Raw genomic sequence first — 26356 nt, forward strand, 5'->3', positions numbered from 1 at the left:
CTTTATTTCCCATAATACTGTTCAACTGATAACCACCAGTGTTGGTAACTGATGCTGTTTGGTTGTGATGGTTGCACCAGATTCAAAGTGTATTCAGCAAAGACAGATAACACAATAGCCAAGGGCTAATCTGAGCAACATGCACCACCATCCTCAGCCATAGTCCTGGTCAAGGTCTAACTCAAGCCAAGTTTCTGTACTTAGTACACAAACATGGCTGAGTCAACTACCTCACTCCATAATCAGTGGACAGCCCAGGGCCCATTGAGCAATCCTACATGATAGGGCACTGCACACCAGGCTCTCCCCTTGAGTAAGGATGCCTCCCAAAGTTACTCCTTGAGGCTGGGAGATTCCTTGCCCTTGCAGTCACATATTCTCAGTAAGTGATTAATAACATGCTCAACTTTCAAATATTAGCCAAGTGACATAAAGGATTGATTGTACATATATAATCCTTTAGACGTAAACCTTTGACCTCTGAGACTACATTTGGATCCAGCCACACCTAGACTCCTCTTTAAGAAGGAGTTTAGAAAGCAAGGGGTTTCTTTATGAACCTTGTGACTCAGAGAGTTTCCCTGACAGTTTTGACTGACCCTGCCCTCTATGCAGCAAATATTCAAGTATACCTCACCACTGAATCTTATTAAATCACTATCACAATTATTAACAAAATCATGGTCTAGGGTGAGGAGTCTGTGCCCCTGGAAGAGGGGGTTAGAATTAGATATTCTCAAGGTCCTTTCTAAACCAAATGAGTCTGTGATTCTATGATTCAATGAACCCAATGATTGGGATCCTGTGATGGACGGCTATAAACTATTCAGAAAGGACAGGAAGAAAAGAGAGGTAGGAGAGTTGCCCACTATGCAATGAAATCAAATTCTACCACTGCCGGTATCACAAAACATCTTTGCATTTGACACAAATATGAGATCAATTGCACTTTATTGTGAAAACCCAGTAAGCATACCATTAATAAGATGCAACTGCACTGCAGCTGCAAGAACTTGAACAAAGTGCCACATTCAGGAGTAAAGTTACCATAATACAAGATTTAGACATTGCAGTTACCAGGAATATTCTGCTCTAACAAGGCTGCCACATGTTCTTCTAACTTGCAGTTTGAAAAATTAAGCTATCATTGTAAGCCTAAAGAGTTCAGAAAAAGTCTTTTACCCTTTTTCTAAACTAGAATATAGATAGTACTTTAAATATAGTATTTTATACACAATTTATTCACATTGTAATTAAACAGGAAAATTTACATTTTTATTTTTGGTGGCAGCAATTTAAGTTCAGGTCCTAGTTTGTAGTTCCGGTAATGCTGTGAGCAGAAGATGCCAAGTCATGATCAGGTAGGAAAGAAACAGTGGCAGCAGCTGTTTCAGGAGGCACACGTGCAAGCACACGACGACAAACCGGGCACGTTCCTGACTACAGGGAGAGAGAAAAAAAAATTCAGGTCATTTGCAATTTGCATACAATTCTATTGAAAAGCTGAAGGTCATTGTTTATGGAGTCTTTAATGTCTTCCCAACAGCACTGCCTCAAAGTCAAATTTGACTGGATAGCTACCTGGAGCTAAAAGACAGCTAAAAATCTGAGAAGAAAGCTTCATTTTGCTTTTACACCAGTTGCACAGCAGACACATCAGGTTCCCTGCAAGGTCATCTTCAAAGAACTGATTTTACAGGTGAGAATTTTTTTCAAGGCAAGGATTAAAAATAAATTAGCCCACATCTAACAGGAAGTATTTTGTCCTAGTTTTCAGCAAGAGCAGTTTACTGTGACTGCAGAAAAAGGCAGAACATATAATAAAAGCAATGTTAAAATGGTAATAAACCTTTTTTAAAACTATAAAGTTAAAAAATTACAAACCCAACAACAACCTGCACTAGAGGTGTTCTAATCTGATCTCCATAGTCTGAGTCAATTAATCTCTCTTGTACCTCTTGAGGAAACAATGTGTTACACTGTAGGCTCACTGACAACTAGGAAGTTCAGGGCTTATATGGTGTAAAGGAGAGTGCAAGTGCAAGGAAAATACCAGTTCATTAATTGCAGTTATTTTAGTATAGCCTCAACATGACGTAAGCTTCGTAAGACACTTGGAAGGAAAACTGACTACAGATGATGAAAATGAAATCTAATACAACATAGACTTACCAAACAATTTTTTTAAAATTAATCTACATGCATGCCACTATTCTTCCCACCAACCTTAACCGTCACTAGAAAAGGGTCCTGATATTCTGGCAAGGGAACAGATCCTTGACTCTTCTCAGAGAAAAGCAAGCAATCTTCTTTACTTCAAGATATGAGTACAGTAAAGAAAGCTTTTCTTGTATCAAAATGAGTTATAACTAAGCCACTTATACTTAATAAAAGCAGATCATGCTTTTCTTCACAAAAATACCCTTTCTGTTCAAGAAATTGCCCTTCAGCTGAGTACAGATATATTGCTTTCCTCACTTGCACTAGAATTCAGTTCCACAGTTCTTTGTATTTCATCCCACATTTCAGAAATTTAAATGGTTCTCCACAAAAGAATGCAAATACTCAAAAAACCCACCAACCCTCCATCAATCCTGTAGTACTTACTTCCTTTAACCACAGAGTTACACAAGTTCTGTGAAACAAATGATGACAGGGTAGCTCTGTTATGATTTCGTTTTCCACATATTCACAGCAACAGATAATACAACGTTGCTCTTGACCTAAACTCATGATAAAAAATAAATAAATCAAAAATTAGTATTATCTTGGTTTACATCTAAGATAATATATATAATCAACAGTATCCCTAATGATTAAAAAATATAATTACTCTTACTCCAGTTAATTACTTTTCCAAGCTATATTAAGTCTGATTCTAGATTCAAAAGCTCTTAGGCCAGTATTGCCAGCTGCATAGTCTGTTTAGAAACTGTGCCTATGATATTTCAGAAAGCTAAATTTGTTCTTATAAACTTCATGGAAATTAATTCTTAATTACTTTTCCATACCATCTTGGTCATTTGTGATGACAACCTGTGGCAGAGAATCTATCATTTCTTTAGTAGCTGGTGGATGAGCCTCGTCAACCTCAAATCCAAGAAGCCCCAAGTGTGCCAGAGCATTCTGAAAAAAGTGAGCAGAAACTAAGTTTTTTTTTTACTCACAAATGTAACATTCCATATAAAGAAAAAGCAGGAAAAGGAATCCAGTTCCAATACTACTACTTTCTTAAATAGAAGTTATGTCTGTCACACTAGCCACTACATCATTTCTATTTTCATAATGAATGAGATTAAAGTGAAGGTCAAAAAAGTAATAGCTTGGTTTTTAAGCCTTCATAAAGTATCAGGACAGAGTCAGTACTCTCTAATGAACATTTGGTCCTTTTATAAAATTTCAGAAATGGTAGCAAGTCAAAAACGTAATAAAACTTGCTAACACAAAACTGTCATTACTTTCTGAGAATAAAAGCCACATCAGTGTGTTTCCTGGCTTCACCTATCAAATCACTCAGGTGCAAGCAAAAATATGAAGTACCTCAGCTATATGACCAATGCAAGCTTTCAGAGAAGAAAAAAAAAAGGCACCAAAACAGGATCCACATATATGTTCCTCATCTGTATAATGACTTAAGAGACACAGCCCTCTGAAATGAATCATTTTTAAGACTCGTATGCTGCAGCAGGCAGATTTGATGTAAACATCATACATTCGACTACCTAAGACACTAAGGACCTCCAGTAGAAAGAAATGCAACAGAACTCTTATTGGTTACATTCATTACGGAATGTACTAGATATACCTGTGCCAACAGCATAACAAGCTGAAACTGAAGAGCCAAGAACACAGAAACATTTAGTTCATATCCTGAATGAATCAGTCACACTCCTCAAGTACAAATACTGCTCTGATCAACATGAAAATTATTTATTCTAATGGCCACAAAATTCCCTTGGTATGATGTTTAAGATAACCTAACATTTTTGTTATGTGGGGGTACACTTAACTAAAACCCCAAAATATACTAGAGAAAGATCAGATAATACAAACATCTTCAGTAATGCCTCGTCTTAAGCTTCAGAGAAAGTTACAAGACCTGTAGACTGAAAACATGCCTGCACTTTTATCACAGTGGCAAAGTAGCTCAGGCAACCATCCTACCACAGATCTAAACTAGCATGTTTACACATACAGTCAAATGTTTGTAGCAGGCAGAGAGAGATTGAGCTAACAAGACAAATATGTACAGCTCCTACTGCCACACATACTTATTTAGAAATCTGCTAATTAAAAGAAAATCCTGGGACAGTTATCCCTAGTGCATTTTACAATGCAAAACAGTTACACTCCTCCAATTTAACAGTTTAAAAACATTCACTTCTGCTACAGCAGACAATACTGCCTGACTAACATTAAGATGATTTTAAAATTTCCTGCGGTATTTTGCTACAGTGGCAGTGGTCTGAGAATAAGGTGTAGGTATTTGTAATTAGGTTGCCTACTACAGCAGGAAAAGTTAGGTTAAGATCCAGGCAGAAGGAAGCAGTGTTACCTATGTGTCAAACTTCTCTGTCTATATATTAGCATTCAAAACCAGAAACCAATTAACAAAATCATTGTATTGTTTGCTTTTGAAAGCTATAATAAAGAGACATCACAGCTCCACAATGACTGATCCACATCACATCTTCGAAAGCAGCCATTTTACAGCTTTTATAAGATAAATGTATAACTTCAAAGATACCTTTATTTTCTTCCTCTTATCACTTATGCAACTACTTACTGCTCCATGTATCAAAAACTAAATGTCAGACACTGCTAAAACCAGGAGTGCCATAGCATACAACTCCTCATGTCTTTGAGTTGGTACAAGAAATATTCATAAATGAAGTTCTGATGCTCCTGCTCTATACTACTAATGAACTAAATACTCCCAGCTAAGTAATTTCTTTAAAACAAATGGAAACAAATATAAATCACACATACAGGTTATTTTAGGATCGCAGAATCTCACAGAGCATTTTTTTTTTTCCTATTTACAAAAAAAACCCTATTTTATACGTTCATTACTTTTCTCCTTCAAGTGTCACAATTAACTGATCCTCCTCCCTCCCCTCCTCCCCAGTTAAGATATACTTGAATTCTGGATGCATTACATCACATCCTTTAAGTGTTTCACAGCTACACTACATGAGCTTGCTGGATAGAGCAATTTTCAGAAAAGTTTCTGAGCTATAGGCTGTCATAATAAACTACATTGTTATAGGTGAAAAAGATCTGGTTCATGAATCCGCTATTTTAGCTAAAAGAATTTGACACTGAAGCATGCAGATTAAATAAATCATTAAGAGGTTGAATAAATTTACAGTCATTAGATTACTAGTGATGTTATAATTAAACTTAACCCAACCTGTTCACTGAATTAGAATACTACTTCAAGTTAGTAAAAGCTCAGAATTCTCTATTACAAAATCTCTGGTGCAAAAATACTTTCTAACAGGTTTACTACTTCAACTTTATGAAGCAAAAGCAGAGGTCTGTTACACCCATAGGCAGAATTAGATAATAAAGGTTTAAGAAATAGCTGTTTGCCCTAAAGCCAGATCTAAATACTGCCGAGATCGCATCACCAGCAGCAAGTAGCCTGTTAGAAAGCTGAGTATAAATATACAGATACTATGTAACTGCAAGGTGGCAAACCAGTTTCAGTGTAACCAGGGAAAGAAAACCTTCAAGCAAGCAAGATCCGGAAGGTGAGAAATAAAATTGTAGAACAATCAGAAAAGGTATCTGATGAAATCTAATCATACTGCAGAAAAATGCCTAGCAAAAGCATAACAAGTCCTGATCCCAAAAATAACATGAAAGATGTCAAGAATAGATGAAATCACTTTATGTTTGGAGAGAGAGATGAGGAACATAAAATGCCAATCACGAGGAAGAAAAACAACTAGCTCCAATTCTTACTTCCCTCAAAGAGTGATCAAGCCTGATCACCTTGAACTTAGTTACTAAGATGCCCCTCACAGTGATCTCTAACTCTACATGATACATACATAGAGTTGTGATAAACTACCAACAAAAACTGTCATATTACATTTTCCATAAACCCTATAAATAGAAAATCAGAAATTGCATTTTCTAGAAGAAAGTAAAGACATTTTCAGCAATCTCCTCACCCAGACTTGAAAAGATAGTTCAGTTTGCTCTTTCTATCACAAAAGAAACAGTTGTGTTTTGGGTTGTTTTTTTGGTTTGTTTTTTTGGTTTAGTTTTTGTTTGCTTGTTTGTTTTGTTTTTTTAAAGAGTTGTTTGGTTTGGGTTTTTTTTACCCTGAAAATGCTGTAAGCCACATTTTGGATTTCTGAGCAAGCACTGTGACCGCAGTACTGAAGTTCAGAAAAAGGCTTTGTAACACTGTAAGATACTTACTTTTTCAGTGAAAGATATTACATTTTTAAATTTGTGGAACACTTCTACATCTTCATCTACAATTTTCTGATAACCAGAAAAGTTGTGTTTAAAAGCTGTACTTAATGTCCTTCCAGGAGCACAAGTTTCTAGTCTATGTCAATCAAGTCAGTGACAGGGTCAGCTCATATTTCATTAAAAGAGGACACTGGACTAGCTGTTTGCAAGTCTTACTTTCTAGAAAGCAGAAAACATATCTAGATCTTATCTGGACATTAAAAGATAGGATCTCATCAAATAATTAAAACTAATTCAGCAAGTAATTAGAATTAAGACATTACAGAGCCTTTTTTGCTTTCTTTCTCTCCACTTCCCAAAATATTTGCTGTATTGCCCAACAGATATGTTGTATAGTTTTTGTGTAATCCTTGCTTTTATTTTCTGAAAAATTTTAGTAAGCATTTTCATACTAGGAGGAATGGTGCTTTATATATTATGCTTGAGATTTGGAAGAAATGCTGATAATTTTTACTCAAAACCTGTGTTGACCATTTAGTTAGTCAATACAGTGATTCCTTTTATTACACAGCCACCATTTTCTGCTGACTAATTCAAATTATGCCAGACTTCTATGACCACCATAAGGTTTCAGACACGTAAGTGATAATTCAAGCACAAATAATACTTCAGAAAATTTGCTTTACCTCTTGCCCAACAGCCACAGTGACCTGTTCAACAGATACCAGAGCACAACTACCTTTCTAGTCATCTACCCGCTTGCCAGGTGTGTTCAGTGACACTGTTCCTGGTAACACTAACATAATTGCAACATCTTCTCAGTGAGTCATGCACATAGGCACCCAGGATTGCTTTTACAGGTCAACCTCACAAGAGGGTGAATGTTTCATCTGACAAAGTAACTAGAAAAACCATTGTTACATGGTAGTAAGAAAGAAAATTTCAGAGCTGTAACAACTCAGTCTCCTCTTCAAGTGTTAACATGGAAACAAGACAAAAAAAAAGATCAGATTAGTTGTGCCTCTCTACAGAGATCCTCTTGCTTTGGTGCAAAGGAGATCAAATGCTTCTGTAGTTCTGTGCTTTTTGATGTAGTGAGAACCAGCAGCTATGAAAGAGACAAGGAATTTTCTCTACACAACTTCAAAATACTGCTTTTATAGTAATGACATTAACAGACCTCCTACATATTAATAAGCAGTTCTGAAGTGTCTCCAGATGAGTTATGCTAACAAGATCCTACACAGCTGAAGACCCTGTGGTACTTGACCATGAATAACACTGACCTCCTACATAAAGTTGGGGGATGAACAATACCTGGAAACTGAATGACTGCCAGCTTCAGGGAGCAACCTTTCCACCCCTTGAAAATCCCCATGAAGTTTATTCACAAAACCACTGATTGTGCACATATCCATGGAAGGAAAAAAAATAATAAAACTCTATGATTGTTCCCCTGACAGTCAGCTTTAGAAAGCACTTTAAAGCATCCTCGGTATTTTGTCTTCAAGCATACTATGACATACAGTCTGCCCTGTTCACCCCTTTTAACCAAGAGCTAGTAGTCAAACTGCCCCTAAATTTATGTCATACACAACTTTTACTTTGACTGCTGTAACACCATATTATAAGTCTATACATCATTCAACTCTTATTTTGACAAAATACCCAGCAGGGGAGATTTCTGGCAGTGCAAGAATAGTCATACTGCAAACTGAATTTCAGCTAGCTTTGTATTCACTCTGACAGTAACCAATGTCATGTAACACAGAAAAGACAAAATGCTCTGGTTCATCCAAAGTTAGATAGATGAAATGAGTAGAACAAGGTAAAGATAAAAGGTTTCTTTGCTTCTGGTTGGGGTTTTTTACATTTGTTTTTGTTTTGTTTGGTTCCGTTTTTTTGTTTGTTTTTATTTTTAATTTAAACCACATGGAGTCAAGACAGTCAAACAGAAAAGTTGTCAACTGAGGAATAAAAACATGAGACATCCAGTTGTACTCTTGTAATAAAATAAAGCTGGGACATCTCATAGGCACAGATACAGGTAAGAACTTTTCTTTGTTATGAAGGGAATTTGAAAACATTCCTAGAATAATTTAAATTACATGTTAGAAATCTACATGATAGAAATCAATATCTTTTTTCCTGCAAGAGGAAATAAATATCTATTCTAAAAGGAGCAGCACCAATGAATGACTTCTTGCACTATATGCTTTAGAAGAATCTCTAACGCTTATTTTCAACCTTGCAGACCTGAAACTTCAAGCTAAAGCAGGAAAGTAATTCTTCCCCAATTCTCCCAATTTTCAGATTATGCTAAAAAATGATTCAACATCACTAATATAATATCACCAAAAATATTTTAATACCTCCATAGCTTCTTGTAAGCGTTCTTCTAGTGACTCAAATGTGATAGAGTACACATTAGAAGCGGCTTGAGCAACTCCTAGGCCATTACCAGACTCGCTACGTGGTCTGAAAAACAGGAGTTGGGAATCATGGTCATTTAAAAGCAAATAGTAACAACACGAGGGCTGGATACATCAAATCACTGCACATCACCGATTAACAACTGTGATCTTACACTCACATGAGTTGGTTGTATTTGGTTCACCTAGGCTGGTTGCCCATCCAGCAGCTCTCTCACTCTCCCACCCCAACTGGATAGGTGTATAAATAGGCCTAAAAGCTCATGAGTCAAGATAAAGACAGGGAGATCACTTGTGAATCACTATCACAGGGAAAACAGACTCAAAGGGGAACCTTAATTTAACTAAAAGGTTTTGCTAACAAAAATAGATTTGGATGGCGAGAAACAAAGACAACAATTAAAATGCCTTACCCTTAGCCCTCCCTTCCTTCACTTCACTCCTGACTCCACCATGTTTCCCCACTCCAAGCAATGCAGATAAATAGGGAATGAGGGCTGTGGCCAGTTCATGGCAGTTCTTCTCTTTAATTCTTTTGTTCTTACAGTTCTCCTGCTCCAGCGTAGGTCCCTCCCATAGGCTGCAGTCCTTCACTATAAACATGCTCATGTATGGGTCTTTCCCACAAGCTGCAGTCCTTCACCAATTCCTATAGCTTGGGTTCTCCACAGGTACAGTTCCTTCAACAAGTACCTACCTGCTCCACTGTGGTTTTCTCTCAGGGCTACAGGGGAATCCCTCCTCTAGCACCTGGAGCAACTCCTCCCCTTCGTCTCAGTCTAGCATCTGCAGGGTTGCTTCTCTTATCCTCACTCCTTTCTCTTACTCTGTTGTGCAGCGTTGTTTATCCTTTCTTAAATATACTTTCCCAGGCCACCCTGCAGCCTGCCTCACAGCTCACAGTACACTGGCACACTCAAGACAATATAGGCTTCAGGAGAATATGATGGCAAATTTTACCATTGACTGCTCCAGAGTAAAAGGGCATATGGTTCAGCTAGTAAGTTTAATACATATGTTAAGCTCATTTTGCAATTACTGTTCAGATTTTTATTACATTCTGTGTCACAGTTCATAGCTTGGCAGCTGCTTTGAGTTCTATTTTCAATGTTCAGGTATCAAATCCTAAACCAGGTAAAAAGTCATGTGTGGATCTGCACATGGTCAGCAGACAAAACTTAATGTGTTATTAGAGAAGCATCTTCCTTCCTATTTTGATTAATTAGCAAGTTTCCTGAGGCTAACCCTCCAACACTGAAAAACCAAGTTTTGTCTCTTTTCTGTAATTCCTTTGCTACTTTGCTGTCTGGTGCTGTAAGAACACATGCTTTATTTCTAGCTTGGAATTTCATGTATTAATACCTGTTGTGCTTTTTCACAATTTAGCTTCACAAGGAAAAAATACCAGTGTTTCTGTTATGCCTATGCTGCAGTTCATACTATTTTTAAAAAGAGAGAACAAGTGTTAAATCTCACTGGAAAGCATTCTGTCTAGATCACTCTTAAACACATTATACTATTCTAAAATAAGGCCATGAAAGTGTCTCCAATCACTTTCTTCCTGGTATCTGCAGATTTTTTTGTAATGAATATATTGCAATATTCTTCAGTAACCTTATGACAGAAAATAGAAAAATGCCCTTAAAACTATGATATCAGGTAAGCACATGGCATTTCAAAGTGAAATAGATTAGGCTTATAACATCTAAACTATGCCAGCTGCAAAAGAGGGAAGACCAATTATAAAATAGCACTGACTTGAATACTGACTACATTTATGTTGCTTTACTTTCATTATACTTGCACCAAACTTACCACCTTGAAAATTAATTGAAGAAGTAGAGCAATCCCTTGAATATTTAGTGCACCAATTTCTCAGAGTCTCACAGCCTGATTTAGTAAATCTACTTCCTTTTACTCTCATCAGAAGGCATGTAGCACTTGAAATTCCTTAAGCCTTAAACCTCAGATTTATCAGCCTTTGAAGCATGTGCATACTGATAGCCAGGAATATCTTTGACATCTTACATGATAAGCGATACAGTAGCTACAAGCCCTATGAAATTAATGCAGAAAACTATTAAAGGTATACCTCTGGTCCGAATTCAGATCTTCACTCTCACTGGAATCATCCTCAAGACTGTCATTTCCAGCCAACAAGAAGAATCCAGAATACATAAAATTATGAAGTAGATTAGCTTCCACATCACTGATGTTTTCTACTTGCTGGTTTTGTAACGGAGGAATCTCTCCTTCCTCCAACAAGGGTTGCCTTAAAATAAATAAATGCAAAGCTGAAACTAAAGAGGTAGGAGAAATTACAAACACATGCAAGTAACAAAAGCTACACATATTGCAAGGGTTGAAGATGCATGTTTCCCAGACAGCAGAGGCCCATATTAGGAATACAGCATTTGCTGTAAAAAAAAAAAACAAAAAACTCCCAATGGTATCAGCTCCAGTTTCAGAATCTAGTAACACTATGATTCCATGGCAAAATTATTTGTCTAATGCTCAAGGCCAGTAGTACAGTAAGCACCTTATTTGCATTTTCACTAGTACAGGCAGTATCCCTGCCAGAGCTGGTAAGTTTGTTACTAAAGATACTTATTCATCTAGAAGTTTGTAAAGCTACTAAAAAGAAAAGCTGTCTCAACACCCTGAAACAGCCTTCATGGGAAAGCTTGGCCCAAATGCAAAAATATACTATTTGCAAGAGAATCTACTTGCATAAGGACTAAGATTCCTCTCATTCCTGTACTTTCTAGAAGAGCACAAATCACCTGGATGTTTAAAGCCACAGGGCGGCAAGTCCACTTTCCTTATTAAAGGGCAAATAAAGAGGAATCACATTAGAAAGGGGTATGTTTGCAGGCTGTTCACATCAAAAAAAACCTAAAGAGTACATAGCTTAATTGTTGTTCTGAAACAGATGCGTTTTGATAGTGTTTTCATAAAGCCACACTAATTCTCCAAAACTTAAGAGTAGGCAATGTTAAAGAAAGCAGTACCAGCGATTTGGACTACTTGGTAGTAGGTACCATCTACATAAGAGTGGAAGAAACAGAAAGAACATATAGGCATTGCTTGTTGCTTTATAAAAAGCAAAAAATAAGGATAAAAGATCAATTTTCCTTTTTCTTTCCACAAAGCATCTAAACAAACCAAAACCACCAAAGTCACAGAATGCAAAGATGGGGACTGGGAGAATGAAGAACTGCTCATGGTAGAGAAGATCAGGTTCAAGATCATCTAGGGAACCTGAAGGTGCAGAAGTCAATGGGGTCTGATAAGATCACAGAATTGTTAGGGATGGAAGGGACCTCTGGAGACCATCTGATCTAACCCCTTGCTAAGGCAGAGCCACCAGGTTACACAGGAACATGTTCAGGCAGGTTTTCAATGCCTTCAGGGAGGGAAAACCCACAACCCCCCTGGGCAGCCTGTTCCAGTGCTCTGCCACCCTCAATGTGAAGTTCTTCCTCATGTTGAGGTGAAACTTCTTGTGGTTTAGTTTATGAACACTGCTCCTCATCCTGTTGCTGGTCAATGACTAAGAGCAGATCATACCTGACAGATTTGGTGGCCTTTGAGGTGATGGCATTGACAGGTAAAGAAAGGAAGAGTGACTGATGTCATCTACCTGGACTTGTGCAAGGCATTTGACACTGCCCCACACAACATCCTTGTCTATATATTGGAGGAAGTATGGATTTGACAGAGGGACCACTCAGTGGATAAGGAATTGGCTGGATGATCGCACTCAAAGAGTTGTGGTCAATGGCTCAATGTCCAGGTGGAGATCAGTGACAAGTGGTGTCCCTTTGTGTCAGTATTGGGACCCATGCTTTTCAACATCTTTGTTGGCAACATGAGCAGTAGGACTGATGCACCCTCAGCAAATCTGCTGATGACACCAACCTGTATGGTGCAGTTGATACGCTGGATGGAAGGGATGCAATCCAGAAGGACCTTGACATGCCTGAGAGGTGGGCCAATGCCAACCTCATGAAGTTCAACAAGGCCAAGCGCAATGCCCTGCACCTGGATCAGGGCAATCCCAGGCACAAACACAGGCTGGGCAAAGAAGTGATTCAGAGCAGCCCTGAGAGGAAGCACTTCAGGCTCTTGGTTGAAGACAAGCTTGACATGAGCCAGTAGTATGCCTTCACAGACCAGAAAACCAACTGTGTCCTGGGCTGCATCCGCAGCAGAGTGGCTAGCAGGTCGAGGGAGGGGATTCTACCCCTCCATTCTGGTGAGACTCCACGTGAAGCACTGCATTTATATCTCAGGGCCCCCCAGCATAAGGACATGGACCTGTTGGAGAGGGTCCAGAGAAGGGCCACAGAAGCTATTAGAGGGATGGAGCACCTTTCTGATGAGGAAAGGCTGAGAGAGTTGGGGCTGTTCAGCCTGGAGAAGAGAATTCTCCAGGGAGACCTTATTGTGGCCTTTCAGTACTTGAAAGGGGCCTATAAGAAAGATGGGGAGAGACAGTTTAGCATGGCCTGTATTGACAGGACCAGGGGGAATGGCTCTAAGCTGAAAGAGGGGAAGTTTAGATATTAAGAAAAAAAAATTCTTCACTGTGAGGGTGGTGAGACACTGGCACAGGTTGCCCAGAGAGGTGGTGGATGCCCCACCCCTGGAACTGTCCAAGGCCTCGTAAGATGGGGTTTTGAGCAGCCTAGTCAGGTGGATGGTGTTCTGCCCATGGCAGAGGGTTTGGAAATAGATTATGTTTAGCATCCCTTCTAACCCAAACCATTTTGTGATTCTATGATTCTATTAAGTTCTCAGTAAGCAAGTAGTTCAAGTATACTTTACTATACTTACTGATGGGGCTGCAGGAATAAAGAGCAGCAATGGAATATAAGAAGCAACAATGCAAAGATAAACAATTGCTTTTTGAGGAGTATTAAGTATCAGATGGGTATGTACCATGTATGTCTTTACAATTAACAGGCATAATATAGCTTTTTAAAGTCAGTACATCAAGTCTATTATCCCTATTAACATTACATGTCAATGCCCTCTCATTATTTCTGTATCTTTCATTAAATAGAATTATTTACATGACATGCCATTTTTTCTCCTGATTTGAAATACTTATAAGCATTCAAATAATTTTCATGTAGGTAAATTATTACTGCTAGTACAGTAACTACTTTTAGAATTTGTTATTCTGCATGGTGTCATGTGGATACCATGTTACATGTCAAAACTTACAGGAAGTTAGCTAATAAAACCATACCCTCCTTGTGAACAGCAGTCTTTGCTCTCCTCTTCTGCACCACTGCTGCTGCTGCTCTGCACTTCAGGTTCACATTTCTCCCTGCCTGGGATAGTCTCACAGCTCTCAGCACTTGAGTGGTCTTTTTCTGTAGCAGTAAAATATGCAGGTGCAGCTGCAGACCATTCTCCATCGCTGCATTCTGAGCTGCGATTTAAACAAGGCAACAGGGTGTGAATTTAAACACTGCTTAAAAGGAAACAAACACAAGTGTTCTGTGATTTCCTACTTCCTATGAACATTGCTCTCAATATAGTCTGTTTTTATCTAGGAGAAATTCAGTATGTAGTATTTGTAGATGTACTAAAAGGCAAATATATGTAAAGAGCTGATTGAAAAAAGTTAAGAAAGAATTCTGTCCATCTCACTTTGTGAAGTTTTTTTGTTCTTCCCCCTCCACATCTTCAGAGTACATGAGTACATTACAGAGCACATAACTCATTAAAATAAACCCAGACCCACTCTACATGTCCTTCTCCAAGCACACAAAGATAAAACAGCAGCAGTGACAATGAGAAACCAATGCTTGCTTAACAAACAATAAGCCATATCAGCCTTACCTCTCAGACAGAGAAAACTTAAAAACTCTCATAGCCTTTAAGTCATATACAATGCCCCTTCTTTTCAAAACAGAAAAATCATACGAAGATACAATGGATGACTTACTGCAAATTATAATTCACTAGCCTGGACAGATGAAACAGGGAGCTTTTCAAAAAGAATTTGGTCAGCCATCACACACAAAAGGGCAGTAAATAACATACTGAGGGCAGCTTAAACAAAACAGTGATGTTGGCAGAATCTCAAGAAAAATGAATTTATCTACTGCTACCTCTGGTAATGCCGCTTAGAAGATTCACTCAATACTGAGTGGCAGAAGACAGCTAGCAAAATTCAAAGCACAGTCAAGTAGCTATGTCCTTTCAAAGAGTGATAGGAAACTACTAATATACAAATATACTTATCAGAGCACATCTTACACAGCAATCCACAACACCTGCAGCTGTTTTCAATCTGCTAAATACAGTATGACTGTTGGTATCTATCTTATGTCTCCCTCTACAAACTCACTTTAAAGAAACCCTCCTATCTAATGTTATAAGTAAATTCCAAGCAATCTTGCCATTTAATGAATTACAAGTACTTCTGAAAAATTGCATATTATACGCAAATATTTACAAGCATAAAGAAGATCAAGACACAGATTATATGGAAGGATTTTAATTTGAAGCAGGAATATATTTTTCTATCACAATTTTGACAACTATGGAAATGAGAATATTCATTAACTCTGGGCCTTTTAAAAGGACTACAGTAGACATCGTATCTGTTAAGAAACTGTGCTATACAGTCTAATGCATCTTATATTATACCAACTAAAGCTGAATACTAACATTTTAGAATCTTTTAAAAAGGTTATCTAAATGCACTGTAAGACTAGCCCAAATATTCAAATCTTTTTTCTATTTTGTAATTCAGGAATTTCCAAAATAGTTTAGAATAATATTCCTTTGTTATTAGTCAAATTTGCCTTCTTTAAAGTTGACACAAAGCTACTAGTTCAAACTAGAAAGGAGTATAAATCTGAAGTAATTAATACTGAACAAAGAAAAAACTCTGAATGTTTAAGTTTCCAGACTTCAGATTTTCATGCAGTTGACATGCCCAAGGGATGGCAAGCTATCCAGAGGTACATGGACCCATGCAAACTGCATGAGGGTCAACAAGGCCAAGTACAAGGTCCTGCACCTGGGTCAGGGCAACCCCTGGTATCAATACAGGCTGGGGATGAAGGGATTGAGAATATCTGCGGAGTAGGACTTGGGGCTACTAGTGGATTTAAGACTGGACATAACTTGGCAGTATGTGCTTGCAGCCCAGAAAGCTGGCCATATGTTGGGCTAAATCCAAAGGAGCATGACCAGCAGGTCAAGGGAAGTGATTCTCCCCTCTACAGCACTCTCATCAGACACCACCTGCAGTACTGTGTCCAGCTCTGGAGTCCTCAGGTCAGGAAAGACATTGACCTGTTGGAGATGGCCCAGAGGAGGGCTACAAAAACGATCAGAGGGACAGAGCACCTCTCTGATGAGGAAAGGCTGAGAGAGTTAGGGCTGTTCAGCTTGCAGAAGAGAAGTCTCCATGGAGACCTTTTTTGGCTTTTCAGTACTTATACATATAAGAAAGATGGAGAGAGACTTTTTAGCAGTGTCTGTTGTGATAGGACAAGTGATAATGGCTTTAAAATAGGGGAGATTCAGGCTGGATCTGAGGAAAAAAATTCTTACACTGAGGGTGACAAAACACTGGCACAGGCTGCCCAGAGAAGCAGTGGATGCACCATGTGGAGACATTTAAGGCTCCATGTGGTTCTGGGCAATCTGATCTAATTGAAGATGTCCCTGTTCATTGCAGGGGAGTTTGACTAGGTGACCTCTGAAAGTCTTTTTCAACCTAAACTATTCTATGATTTAACTGTGCCCAATTGTGTGGAGATGCAGAACACCACTTACTGGTTAAAGAGTTACAGACTTGTCACTTGTCAAAAGCAAAAAAGATTAAGTTAGAATCTGAACATAAGTTTTCTGAGAATAGTCTCTGCCCTGCCTTAACTGGCCTGTACTTGTCCTTTGATCTAAAAGTAAATGGAGGAAGTCAATTGATACAATTCTCATCTCCCACTACCTCTACCCTCTGGGAACCTATGATGACCCTTCCAAGTTGGAGCATATGTGGTTCTAACAAATATGCAGGATTTTCTCCTTCCCACACATAGGTTTTACATGCTAACACCATAATAGCACCTTGTTGAAGCAAAAAGGTGAGGTGAAGGCTCAGGCTGCAGTAATCAGCAGGGTGAGTTTCTGCCAGAATTGGACATAAGTGAATAGTGAGTTGCAGGATCTAACTTGATACATATGTTAATTCTGCTTTTTATGCAGCTATACATGTAAATTTAAACATGTGATATGGCTTAACCCTTTAAACATGAAACTTTACCTTGTGAGAGTGGAAAACCATACTGCTCCTTTGTACAGAGTAATTATTGACAATTTACTTCCTAGGGATAAGGTTTTTGAGGGTTTAAAAAGGAAATTATTTTTTTTAAGTTCAAGAATACACATTTTCCTTGTTTAGTGGTTTAGTTGCTGCCATGATGACAAATACAGTCACTTTCAGACAAGCAAGCTGTATTTTTTGCCATGCTATAAATGTAAAATATATTCCTTTTTCTCCATTACATTTTAATTTTGTAGTAGCAACATTTCAGATATGGAAAAGATCACACAGTAACAAAAACTTGCAAAAAGTAAACCTTACAAGGAAGGAAAGGATTCATTTGCAAGTCCTCCTATTTCTTGAATAAGAAAAACAAACCCAAATTAAGTCTACTACCTCATTTTACAATGCCTTAAGCATTTTGTTTCTTCATAATCGGGACTGTAAGATATTTTAAGGACAAGAGTTTATGTAGACTAATTTTCATGCCGTTCTCTCTATAGAAGCAGTGGAAACACAATCTACACTAAGCAGGTTAGCTTATGAAGCTTAATGTCAAGCACACACAAAAAAACCACAACATCTAGAAGACATGTCATGTTAAAAATGCAGCAGTAACAGAATCTGCAAGATGAAAGCAAACTGGAAGAAACATAGGAAAAAAAAAAATCAAAAAAACAACACTACTGCATTTGACGTATATGAACAGAATGTTAGAAATGTTTTTACCCTCAAATACCTCAGTTACCCAATTCCAATCCACAGTGAAAAGCTCTTAACACAGCACTATATGAGTAGAAGTTAATCAATGTAAATTCCATCCAAATTAATTTGTCTTCTGGGTAAAGAGCTCAGAATAGAAGAAGCCTGAATACTGACCCTGGTGTCCAAGTTGGAGCCATTTGTACAGATCTGAAACTATAATAGTCACTTTGGAAACACCCACTAGTGTAAAGGACTACCATCAGAAAAAGGAACTATAAGCAATCCTATGAAGTTATTGTTCAGATATAACAAGGAAGAAAAGTTTCTTTCAAAAGGCTGGGGATAAGAATATAAACATGCTGTAATGCAGAATATTGACATCTGATCGCAAAAAGAACAACTGAAAATTACAAGTCCTGAAGGGGACTTTCAAAGACCCATGATCTGCCAAAACCTATGCTGAACAAGCTTTTCTGTCTTCATCTGCTCAGCAAAAATAAAATGGAAAAGTAGTCTTCCTTAGTGGTAAGACACTTTGGTCTTAAACATAAGAAAAGGCTTTTTACATTACTAGAAGAAAGCACATCACCATTTCTTTAGATGGACTTGAAGAAGGGTGAAGAAAAACTGAAAGGAAAAGCTGGCATCTTGTTATCTGATCATATTCCAAAATTGCTTGTGTTTGCTAACAAACCATCTCCTAACAAACTATTCAGATTTGCACATTAGGTACACAAAAGATTCAATACTAAAACAAAACTTAAATTTTACCTGTCTTCATCTTTACGGTACATTGGTAAGTGTCTGCTGCAGCCTTCAAGCCCATCCCAAGAAGTACTATCTTCCAGAACATTTTTTCGTTCTTGAGCTGCTGCATTTTTCCTTAGTTCTGTGTTGTTTCGATGAACTTCATGCCCTCTTGAGCCAAAGAACATACTAGAATTAGTATCTTTGCTATTTAAGGCACATTCAGCACACCCTTGCTGAACTTCATCAGTTTCAGTTCTCCTCCAGGAAATACTTTCCCCTTCCTCATCATCAAGAAGCAGCCTCTCTTTCTCCAACTCGTTTGAAGTATTTTGTTTTCTTATTTTAGGTCTCACTACTAGTTCAAGTGAACTTCCTTGGTCATCAATGACATGTAGCTCATTAGCAATTGCTCTAGGGGTTTGGATTTCAACATTCTCTCTACTTTTTATCTGCCGTACTTCATGAACTGTATCACTTGGGTTACTTTTCAGTATGGCTTGATCTTCATCAGACGTTTTAGATGTCCTGCTGTTTGGACATGCCAAGTCTGAATCTATGCTAAAATATCTCCTTAAAGGCATTGGTCCTGCTTCTTCACAACATTCTCTAGTAACACTGTGATTGAGACCGGACAATTGAGACTGTAAGTCAGTAAATGACTCTCTGACTTTTTCAAACTGAGAATATATTTTATTTCTTGTTTCCTGGAACACAACTGCTTCTTCTGTTCCCAAAGAAAATTCATCGTGAGTATGATCTTCTCCAGCACCACCATGTGGCTTATAAGAGTCCATGTTTACAAAAGCAATTCCATTCTGACCATTCCAATCATTACATCCAGCAGTCGCATATTCTGCAAGGCCCTCAAAATTTTTGTCAGGTTTCATAAAGTTCCCTGAGATTTGGTTGCCTTCCAGACCATAAGAGAATAAAGAAAAAGGTGACATGTTCACTTCCAAAGTTTGACTTGATACACTTGCGCAAACAGGTTCTCCAGTTCCAGTATTTTCTAACAAAGGCTCACCTAATAAACAAGAAGAAACTTTAAACTGGTGGACTGGGGTCTTTACAGAAATTTGTAAGAAAGAATGCATTGGAATAATCAAAACCAACAAAAATATTCTCAAGTATAACAAATACTCATGAAAAAGAAAGGATAGTTCACTAGGACTGCAGTGCAATTTGATTAAGAGAAACATTTACCAAAGATGCAGTCATTCTGTACCAATACATTTATGTTCTCATTTATATAAACTAAGCATATAGAAGTAGACTTAAACGCTACAGTTTCAGCTTAACCTGTGATATGAAAAAAAAACCCCACATGTTAAGGAAACACTTTTACATAAGCAGCATTTTACACTGTTTATATATAAAGGGGAATTTTAAGATAAGAACAGGAAAGCTGAAAAAATTACTACAAGATTAAAAAAAAATCTACATTTCCCTCTATAAGCTAAAAATCAGACTATCCATTCATTAACTAGCTAAATTGTGCCTCCTGCCACACTAAGATGAATTTATTTCTTGCTACTACAAATTACACACTAATAGCACTATATTTTGTACATGCAGCTGTGAATGCAACTCCTCTTAAGAAGCAAATAATTGCAGGCATGAATGTGGAAATACAGTTAGCAGTTACCATCACAAATTCAGTATGGTTATATTACACTCGAACACCTCTTGCATAAATGGACAATAAACAAACCCAGCAGCAAGAATTATAGAAAGTAAAAATACATATATTGCTCCTACTATGAATTTAATGCTTAGTTCAATTAATTGACAAACTTCTAACCAAGGCAATAGTCCAAACAATTTTTCGACATACAATGGCTTGCATAACTAATGTAGACTTTAAAATTTTGAGTAACCTCATCAAGAGATTTTGACTTAACTACAGGTGAAGAAAAGGTGAAGGTGAAGAAAAGGTGAAGAAAAATGAGATGCATGGTTAATTGAAGGGGTTTTCTAGCACATTATTTCAAAATCAGGTGGAGGTAGTAAATAATGTAAAATGAGAATTCCAAGGGTTGAAAAAAAAAAAAAAAGAAAAAGCACATCTCATTTAACATACCTAATCTATGTGTAGGCTCCCTTATGAGGCTGAACTCTTATGAGAGCCATGCCTCCCAGCTCTAGAAGTCTGACTTTCAGGAAACAATACCTGTAATATTACGTTTTATCTAACAAAAAACTTGAAGCTCCTTCACAAAATTACTAACAGCTGAGCTTGGTAGGCAGGCACCTCTGAAGACAATCCAGTTCACCCCTTTTGCTCAAGCAGGGTCACCTGTAGCAGGTTACCAAGGACCAAATGCAGACAGATTTTTAATATTTCCAAGGATGTCTTCTTCTACCCATCTTCCATAGTTGCTTAGATGCATATAAGATGTTACACCAACTAGCAAGGAAATACACAGCATGTTTTTAGCTAGTACCCACCCATCAAAAAATAACTACTCACTAGGGAAAATGCAACCTAGCTGAGGTAACAGAAGTCAATCCAAAACATTTCTCAAAAATAAATGTGAAAAGCCATAACATGAAAAAAGGACAAAATATAAAAGGAAAGGCAATTTATTATTAGATTTAATGTAGAAAATGAGTCGTTCAAGAGTTCTTAATACAGTTGCTTTGTATATGAACAAGGAGATAAGACACTCTAAAATGCATATTTCTTGTGACCCCTAAAATAATAACATGCTCATTTCTAAGTAAGAGAAACAAGAAAAGTGGTAGCATTATAGAGAAACAGAAGGAAGATCTCCACAAGTGTCAACACTTCTGTAGAGGAAATGAATCTTTAACTAGATGAAAGTGTAGAAAGTGTATGAAACAAACAACTGCAATAATGTTAAAACGACAAGAAAAATAAAACCATGCCAATATTATCTACATCACATAACAGCCTAAAAGATCAATGCCATGATAGAGTTACATTAGCAATATGCAATTATCAAGAAAACCCAAACAAACAACTAACAAACCTAAAATAACAAAGTCCCAGAAAATTAGAAGGAGAAAGCAGTTACAAAATAGTTTATAAAGTCTGTAAAGGAAGGAGGACAAAAATGCTACTGTATAGAATCATGGAATCATTTAGGTTGGACAAGACCCTGAAGATCCAGTCCAGCTGTTGAGCTAGCACAGCTAAATCCATCACTAAATAGTGTTCCAAGGTGCACATCAACATGTATTTTAATACCTCCAGGGATGGTGACTCAACCACTTCCCTGGGCAGCCTGTTCCAGTGCCTGACAACCCTCTCTGTGAAGAAATTTTTCCTAATATCCAATCTAAACCTCCCCTGGGGCAGATTGAGGTCATTTCCTCTTGCTACTCAAGAGATGAGACTGACGCTCACCTCACTACAACCTCCTCTTAGGCAGTTGTAGAGAGCAATAAGGTCTCCTCTCAGTCTCCTTTTCTCCAAACTAAACCAGTCCCCTCAGTCAGTCCTCACACAACTTGCTCTCTAGACCCCTCAGCAGCTTTGTTGCTTTTCACTGGACCCACTCCAGCACCTCAACGTCTCTCTTGTAGTGAGGGGCCCAGAACTGAACACAGGATTAGAGGTACAGCCTCACCAGTGCCCAGTATAGGGGGACAATCATTGCCCTGGTTCTGCTGTCAGCACTATTGCTGATACAGGCCAGGATGCTGATGCTCACTGCCATCTCATAGTCAGGCGGCTGCTGAACAACACCCCAAGGTCCTTTTCCACCAGGCAGCTTTCTAGCTGTAGCAACCCCAAGCCTGTAGTATTGTATGGGGTTGCTGTGACCCAAGTGCAGGACCTGCAGCTTTGGAACATCTAAAACTATATCAAAAAAAAAAGGGTTGATTGCTGTTTGGCTGGTTTTTGGTTTGGTTGGTTTGGTTTGTTTGGATTTTTTTGTTGCTGTTGTTATTTGATTGGTTTTGGTGAGGTTGTTTGGTTGGTTGGTTCTTGGGTGGTTTTTTTTTGCAGAAAACCTCATACACTGACAGAGATGGGACCAAGTCTAATTCAATAAGCCATTTTGTATTTCTCTACAAAATTATTATTCGACACTGAAAACACAAAAGACATTTTGGGAAACACTAACATTCTATATTCATTAAATAAAGGAATTGCTCTGACTGGTATAAACAAATGGAAAGAAAACCTTTAAAGATGTTTCATAGGCTTAAACTAATTCCCACTAACTATATGACAGTTGACCAAGACAGAATAACCCGGTCCATATGTCAAATATTTCATAGCCTAGTTCCAAACAGGTTAGATGTAAATGTGATTTGTTGTTTGATCTGAAGACAAAAATAATTTGAATTATACAATGTTTTAGTTATCAGGTTGGTTAGAAAGAATTAACTCCCTCAGGAAGGCCCTTCCTCCGGCAAAACTAAACAGCCTAAGATAGATATACTTCAATTTGCCTTCATAGTAAGTTTCATTCTATGAAGCCAGATGAATTGTACTTTACACATGCTAAGTGGCTACCATCTTCCCTTCACATTCCCTCCATGTGCCTTTTCCCTCCACTCCCAAGTATCTCAGTTTGCAATTAAATGGACATACACAAAGATACACACGTACCTAAAGAATTCGCTTTCTGAATATCCTCTAGTTCTAATCGTTTGTGGTCTTCATTGTGTTGATGTTCATCTCCGACTTGGCTATCCGAAGATGGTGTAAAACCAACATAGGCATACCTTCTTCCATATCTTCTACCTGTAATAGTCCGATATCTTCTTGATGGCTTGGGCCAGGCAGGCTTGCCACTTTCTTTATCCATTGCTACGTAAGATTATGGAGGAAAGAAAAAGACAGACTTCTGAGACAACATTATGACTTGATAATTTCCCTCTTTTCCAACACTTTGATATAATTTTTTTAGCAAAAATTTCCTATCCCTGTAAGGTCTTGAACTTCACTAACAATAAAATTACTGAGAACCTGGAGTGCTCTCAGCACATATGTTGTGAAAACACATACTTTTCATCTACACAAAACACTGACAAACAGCAGTTTTGCCCCCATCTTAACATGTCTGTAGTAAATAAGAGACTTTAAACAAAAAAAAAGCCCAGATGTCACTTGACTTTTTTTTCAAATGTAATGCACTTCTGCACATAGCTGTGACACAGCACATCTGTCAGCTTACAAAATGTTTGCAAGCATTATAGCAGAAAAGCCTTCAGGTAATGCAAAAAACTGAACTAGCACTAGCTGGCTTTCTGTGATGGAAAGAGTACAATTAATCAAATCACATCTTCTAAAACAGAAGTCCTAAGTCTCAGAAAGAAGGCTTTATTCTTCACACTTCATGTGCAGGCATGGCCATACAAGGCAATTGTCCACAAATGGTTGCTATTACAGCAGCATTCTGTATTAACAGATCTTAATGCTTTTGCCAAGAAAACATGGGATAAGTGTACAAGAAAACTTGAAAAACAGTGGTGGAAAGCTGCCAATATTGAAATGAAGAGAGATTTTACTACAGGAGTAGAATCAGCTATTAGCATAGAATAGTTTCATTTGGAAGGGAGCTCAAAGTTCATCTAGTTCCATGCCGTGGGCAGTGGGTGCCTTCCATTAGACCAGGTTGCTCAAAGCCCTGTCCAACCTGACCATGAACACTTCCAGGGGTGTTAAGATGTGGAGTTTCATTCTCTAGTTATCTGCACCTTATTTAAAATTGGAAATACAGTGAAAAATCCATACATGTTCACTTTCTGGGGCATTTCTGTTGTTTGGTTTGGTTTGCTACTGTCTCTCAAACCAAAACCAGGGCCCCAGAAAGACTCACTATTAATAATTTAGCAGAAGGGTTCATATCCAAAGGCTGTTGTTTGTGCAAATGCTTTTAGAAGTTCAGTATTGCAGATGCTCAGTGGCTTTTTGTGTCTCTCTAAGTCACTTTTAATCTTTACAATATATGAAATTAACAATGTAGCCATTCAAGGAGTCAAACTGACAAAGGAGACATTGAAGTCCATGAAAATGGAATCTGCAACCAGTAATACAGTTTTCTGAACTCCAGAAAAGAAAGCTTTTTTCTTTTCTGACTATGAAATTGATCTCTTCACTACCCTTTAAAAGAGAATACATATATGCAAAAAAAATATTTATTGGCAGTTATTTTATGCAGCTTCAAGCAGAATAGCCAATATGTGGACTGCCTAGAAGATACAACTGCACACATGTACCAACTACCAAAGAGTCCAAGTACTGGTTTTTTGTTCTTGTTTTTTTTTTAAACTAGCCTCACTGTTGAAGCTGTCAGCTAGGACTGACATACAGGAAACTAACTCTGTTAGCTGTCTAACCTAGCATAACTCACAAAAATAAAACGAAAGGGGAAAAAAAAAAAAAAAGGAGTATTTTCTTGGGTCTGCACTCACAGAAATCACATGATCCCTTAGAAGCTTTACTGATGAAGCAAACAGAAGAAAGCTACCTACTGTAAGCTAGAACTTCTAGTAGGAGCTAGTCTTAAGAGGTTCAGTCACATAGTATCCTGTAAGATTTTGGTCTACAGTTGCCAGTATGGCAATTCTGAAAACATTTCCTAGCAGTTCTGCACTTCAGTCAAATTTCAGTGGAAAAAAAAAATAAATACTTGCTGCCTCATCTTCCCCACAGGAGGAAAATGAGGAAAAAAAACAAAAAACCACAAACAAACAAAAAACAACCAACCAAACAAAAAACTACAACCAAAGCAAATAAAAACAAAACAGGCAAAAAAACAAACAACAAAGCACAAAAACAAACAAAAGAACCCCACCAACAACTAACACCCACAACACCAACCTACTACACAGAATACACACACACACAGAGGAAAAAAAACCAAAAACAAAAAAGAAACAACCAACACAGAAATATTAGTGGTATAATGATGGTGGAAGTTTCAGAGCCTAAGAAAAAAAATGCAAGTTCCAAGAAAAGAAATATGATATAATCACTTTCTCTTCCAGCCTGACATAGAAAAAAAAAGATACAGTTGGAGTAAACCAAGCAAAATTACACTCACAATAAAACACCTGCCACAAGAGTCTAAAGTATCAGTTTCATTCCCAGGTGAACTGACAGCAAAAGCAACAATACTTGTAGTGCTTAAAAAGAAAAGGAAAATATTTATAATTCAATTGCTTAAAATTGCAACATATAAGCAAATTATAATATAAGGAATCTTTTATCTAATGCTGTCAGCTTCACTGTTTATTATTTTTAGCCAATTCTAAGGAACCATTTGCTACAAAAATGTGGTATTATTCACACATTATATCTATGGCTCTAAATCTCCCTTAAAAAATGAAAACCTAGTCATGTCTTCTTTTCACTTTTCTCACACATGAAATCTCTCAAACCATAGCCCAGTTCTATGAACACTGTATAAGTCCAAACATGCCCCTCACTAAATGCAATATGGTGATATTGCTTATTTCTACAGACCTGGGATGCAACTCAGTTGAACATTTGCAGAAGAAAATTAGCAGGTATCAGAGGCCTTTTTCTCATTTATCTGTGTAGTTTGATTACATATCATCATCTTTTAAAGTATTTTCAGGTATTTGTCCAAACCTGCCCATCCATATTAAATAATGGAACATAAAATTGTCAATTTGTTATTAACTATGCTACTTCTGCAATCATCTGGAAGTTGAAAACTCTCTACTATTTTTGCCAAAAAAGTCTGTGCAATTAATGCAAGAAACAGGGGACTAACAATATTCTTAATTAGTCAGC

General features: G+C 37.6%; 1 protein-coding gene across 1 annotated transcript; it reads right to left on the bottom strand.

Annotated features, from left to right (window-relative positions):
- Positions 1-934: 934 nt before the first annotated feature.
- On the bottom strand, positions 935-23404 carry PJA2 (praja ring finger ubiquitin ligase 2). Its single transcript, XM_057410462.1, is given in 9 exon segments — positions 935-1440; positions 2608-2723; positions 3012-3126; positions 8805-8910; positions 10957-11136; positions 14122-14307; positions 18637-19661; positions 19663-19679; positions 23201-23404. Coding segments are annotated over 9 exon segments (2076 nt in total). The 5' UTR covers positions 23400-23404; the 3' UTR covers positions 935-1308.
- Positions 23405-26356: the final 2952 nt, after the last annotated feature.

This window comes from Pezoporus wallicus, unplaced genomic scaffold (assembly GCF_028554395.1).
Source record: "Pezoporus wallicus isolate ANWC-B61680 ecotype Strahan unplaced genomic scaffold, APGP_CSIRO_Pwel_v1 contig_2749, whole genome shotgun sequence".
NCBI lineage: Eukaryota > Metazoa > Chordata > Aves > Psittaciformes > Psittacidae > Pezoporus > Pezoporus wallicus.